Here is a 4,466-nt window from a genome sequence, read left to right as displayed (position 1 = left end):
GTATAATGAAAGTCGTAGATTGTAAAATAAACCTTTAATCGATCTTTCAATAATACAGTACTATGTTGTTAATGCTATACAATGTTTCACCAGTCACCACAATGAGTCTAGTCTGTACAGGTTAGCAGGAGACAATCATTGAGTATTGGTATTAAATACGTATCAACTGCGTATTGCGTTTTGCGTATTAACTATTGTCCTAGTGAATCATTTTCACTATCGTCGAATCAATTTAAAATTCGATCAAGTGCGTTCCGTTTCAGAACGCCACAGATAATAAAATATAGATAATAAAAGTGGCAACGCCACAATGTCATGGTGGTATACATTGAGGATACAAAGAGATAAGAGAAGCCCGAAAACCATATTCCTGTATGTTCAGTTAATACAGGAAAAGTTATAGGTGGTCAGTGGCGATATTTTACGGCATGATATAGAATTTTAACAATTTCTATATCATATAATATCAAAATAATGTAGATAAATGCTAATGCTTCCTTCTAGGGAAGCGCGCTCCATCATAGGCCACATCTCAGCTTACCATTAGGCGAGATCGTGGTCAAGCGCTTCCCTATCACACAATAAAAAATAAAAAAAATAAATAAATAAAATACAATGAGCCGCAAAGATTTTATGAAAAAATTAAGCACAGATTTGAAGGTGCCTTGGATGCAAATACGACTTGTGGCACGCACTTTGAAGAGACTCTACGTGACAATAGCCCAATTTTTTCAAAATATGTGGTACCAGAGTATCCATAAAATGTTTACGAAAATGCAGGACCAAAGAAGTATCGATATTGCGGATTTTTTTCCCATAAAAAAGGCAAATTACCAAAGCACAGTGGCTAAAACGCTCATAAATTGTCAAGACTGGTTATAAATACTTTTTTTTTATGCGACTATTATAGACTATAGTATTATTGTCTTGATTATTGTAGTTAGATAATTTTTTTGAAAAAAGATTAAAAACGAGTTATTTTTTAAAAACTTACCCAATTATAAGAAGAAAATATAAGTTTAACATTTTTTGTTGGCTTTTTTTAGATGATTCAATTATCGTTCTGTATTTATATAAACAAAGAGTATAATATCATTAAATGCACTTAATAGAAAGAAAGAAAAGAAAGAAAAAAAGCTTTATTGCCAACAAAAAACTTAGACTATTTTAACTTAAAAGTAAACACAATAAAGTTGTTGATCATGTTACGGATTTACTACCTACCGCTGTTATAGACACTTCTGTCTTATCGCATATTTCGCATTTACCGCTCGCAGATGAGAGTTTTGGTACGCCAAATAAAATCGATTTATTAATCGGTGCTTCTCTGTTCCCTCATCTGCTTCTCCCCGACGTAGTTCATGCATCTCGTGACTCGTCGGCGCCCGCTGCATTGCGCACGGTGTTAGGCTATGTAATAATGGGTTCAGTACCCACCATACCTAACATACATAAACCGCCCTTGACGTGTTGTCACGTTCAAGAGACCGCCGCTATTGACTCATTAGTCAGGCGTTTCTGGGAGCTCGAGGAGCTTCCTACCGCACCGCCCGTTCAACATCCCGATGATGTTGAATGTGAAGAATATTATAAATTAACTACAACCCGCGATCCCGTGAGTGGTAGATATATTGTTTCGCTTCCATTTAAGGATGATTTCTACACTCTCGGTGACTCATTCAATATTGCCCGCAAAACGTTTCATGTGCCTCGAAAGAAAGCTTCAAGCTTCACCTAAATTAAGGTTGGCATATGATGACGTCATAAAAGATTATCTAACTAAAAATTATATTTCACCCGCGCCTCCGTATGATCCGCGTGACCCTACACCTATTTATATTATACCGCATCACGCTGTTCTGCGCGAGGATAAATCGTCGACTAAGCTGCGCATGGCTTTAGATGCTAGCATGCCAACTTCTGGAAGCCAGCGTTCATTGGATAACCTTCTGCATGTTGGGCCGAATTTACAAGGCAATTTGTTTACAATAGTTTTAGGTTTTCGTCTCCACGCGATTGCCATGACCGCCGATTGCCGCCAACAATTTCTGCAGACATTCGTGCGTGAGTTTGATCGTCGTTTTCAATGTTTTTTATATCGTTTCAGCTCGCAGGATCCGCTGCTTCTTTATCAATTTATTCGAGTTTGCTTCGGCATCAAGTCTAGTCCTTATCATGCACTACGCACGGTAAGACAGCTCGTAGAAGATGACGGCGCGAAATATCCGCTCGCGAGTAGCATTGCGTCTTCCTCGTTGTATATGGATGATATCGCCTTCTCTATTCCCACGGAATGTGAAGCAGTTTCCGCGTCGCAGCAGCTCATCGATTTGTTTAAGGGAGCTCAGTGGGATCTAGTTAAATGGAATAGTAGTAGTAAAAATGTGTTAGATAATCTTCCCGCTTCGCACAAACTTTTACCCTCCGCGGTGGAGTTTGATAAGACCGTGCAACATAAATTACTTGGTCTGCATTGGTCTACCGTTGATTATTGTTTTTATTTTAAAATAACCGCTCCCGCCGATGCGATGTGCACTAAGCACTCCATCTTGTCAATTACCGCCCGTCTGTGGGACATGATGGGCTTCGCTGCTCCCACAGTCGTGTATAACATCCCATCAGATAACTTCTACCATATTTCTGGTATTGAAAATCCCGCTGACATTCTTTCGCGTGGCATTACGCCACAAAATCTCATCTCGCACCCTCTGTGGTTCCATGGACCCCAGTGGGCTCGTTCGGACCCATCTGATTGGCCTCTAAGGAGTCTCGATGGTGAGTCTATTGCAGACATTCCCGAACGAAAATTATTAGCGCACACTGTGTGCCCGCCTATAAAGCATTGCGCTTTATACGATACCGCCCTTCGCGTCTCGTCGCGTCGTGTATTTTATATTTATAGGTTCCTTATATTATTAACCCGCCGCGGTGTTATGATGACCGTAGAGGAACCTAATTTCGCTGAGAATAAAATTATTCCCGCCCTGCAAAATAAATATTTTGCAGAGGAGTATTATAATATACTCTTTTATAAATTTTATTCACAGGCTTTCAACCGCTTGAAGCCTTTTATTCGCAACAGACTTATCCTCATCGGACGTCTAAGCGATTCCGCCCTGGAATATGCACATAAGCTTCCAGTGATATTACCGCGCAATGATCACATAATTATCATGATCATTGATTATTATCATATTAAATATATGAATATTATAACGCATTTGTTTCTTGTTATTTTAATTACCGCGCTCTTATTAGTTTTACCCGCGCCGCAAGTCAAATCTGATCACGTCAGTTTGCTTGATAGGCATTCGCTACTGGACAAGTTAGTTCAGTCGTTTTGGAAACGTTGGAGAATGGAATACTTACACGGTTTGCAGGTTAGGCAGAAATGGAATACGCCTTCCACACCTATTACTCCTGGAACGGTCGTGGTTGTAATAAATGATAATGCACCGCCCCTAACCTGGCCTTTAGCCGTCGTAGAGAAAGTACATCCTTCAAAGGACGACGTCGCGCGCGTTTGTACAGTTAGAACCGCCAAGGGAACTTACCTTCGCCCGGTCGTTCGTTTATGTCCGCTTCCAAGACAATAGTTATACCGCATTAGTATATTACCGCAGTTAGTTAAGTTTAATTTTAAGTTTTTGCACCGCTTTCGTTTATAATTTCTTAGTTATAATACCGCCGTGACTTTAGGAATTTTTATACCCCGCTCGCTTTACGCGATCCTAGAGTCATAGAATTTGTTAGTTATATTTCCGCCGTGACTTTAAAGATTTTTTATTGTCCCGCTCGCATTTTGCGCTCCTAGAGCCATAGAACTTGTTATTTATACTACCGCCGTGGCTCTTAGGACTTTTATCAACCCGCGCGCATTATGCGATCCTAGAGTCATAGTTTTCGCTGTATCTTATGATTGGTTTTAAATGGTGACCCATTTAGGGCGGGTGGATATGGTAACGCCAATATAATTAAAATAGTAAATGTAGAAATTAAACGTTTATTGTTTGTGGTGTGTTCCTTCATCCTTCCCTACATACGAGCACAACCAATCATCGCGTGGTCACTAACCACGTGACACGTCCAATAAGACGTGAACGCGACGTGCTTGTCGCTGGAGTCAGTCGGGTTCGCTCCGTGCCTTCGCGAGGTTCGGGACTCGGCCACCGCCGGAGAGCTTCCACGAGGCTCTCTAGATCATCAGGCATTGTGCCCTTGTAACATCACCGGGGTATCCCGTGCCCCGGCCCTTGGTCGCGCTCACCGCCGCGTGTGTGTTTGTGTGGAGTGTGGGACTGGACGCCGTTCTTGCCCGCCGCGAGCTGGAGGACCCTGACCGCGTGGCGGCGCGTGTGTTCTGGACGCTACTCCCTCCGACGAGGTACGTGCCGTGTGTATCCTGTCTATCCCTCTTTGCTAACACCACGTAGATCAAAATACAGTCCACTTTCATATCGAGAATA

At 41.7% G+C, this 4,466-nt stretch overlaps 1 protein-coding gene across 1 annotated transcript; it reads left to right on the top strand.

Annotated features, from left to right (window-relative positions):
- The first annotated feature begins 1,203 nt into the window (after window positions 1-1,203).
- On the top strand, window positions 1,204-3,745 carry LOC149895111 (uncharacterized). Its single transcript, XM_090119279.1, has one exon. The coding sequence runs from the start codon at window positions 1,653-1,655 to the stop codon at window positions 3,594-3,596; it is 1,944 nt and encodes a 647-aa protein (XP_089975405.1). The 5' UTR covers window positions 1,204-1,652; the 3' UTR covers window positions 3,597-3,745.
- Window positions 3,746-4,466: the final 721 nt, after the last annotated feature.

This window comes from Colias eurytheme, chromosome 32, assembly GCF_061535395.1.
Source record: "Colias eurytheme isolate Ceu_HAF_F1 chromosome 32, ilColEury1 Martin Lab GWU primary, whole genome shotgun sequence".
Taxonomy (NCBI): Eukaryota; Metazoa; Arthropoda; class Insecta; order Lepidoptera; family Pieridae; genus Colias; species Colias eurytheme.
Note: the sequence above shows the minus strand (reverse complement) of the source record. Positions and strands in the feature narration are given on the sequence as shown.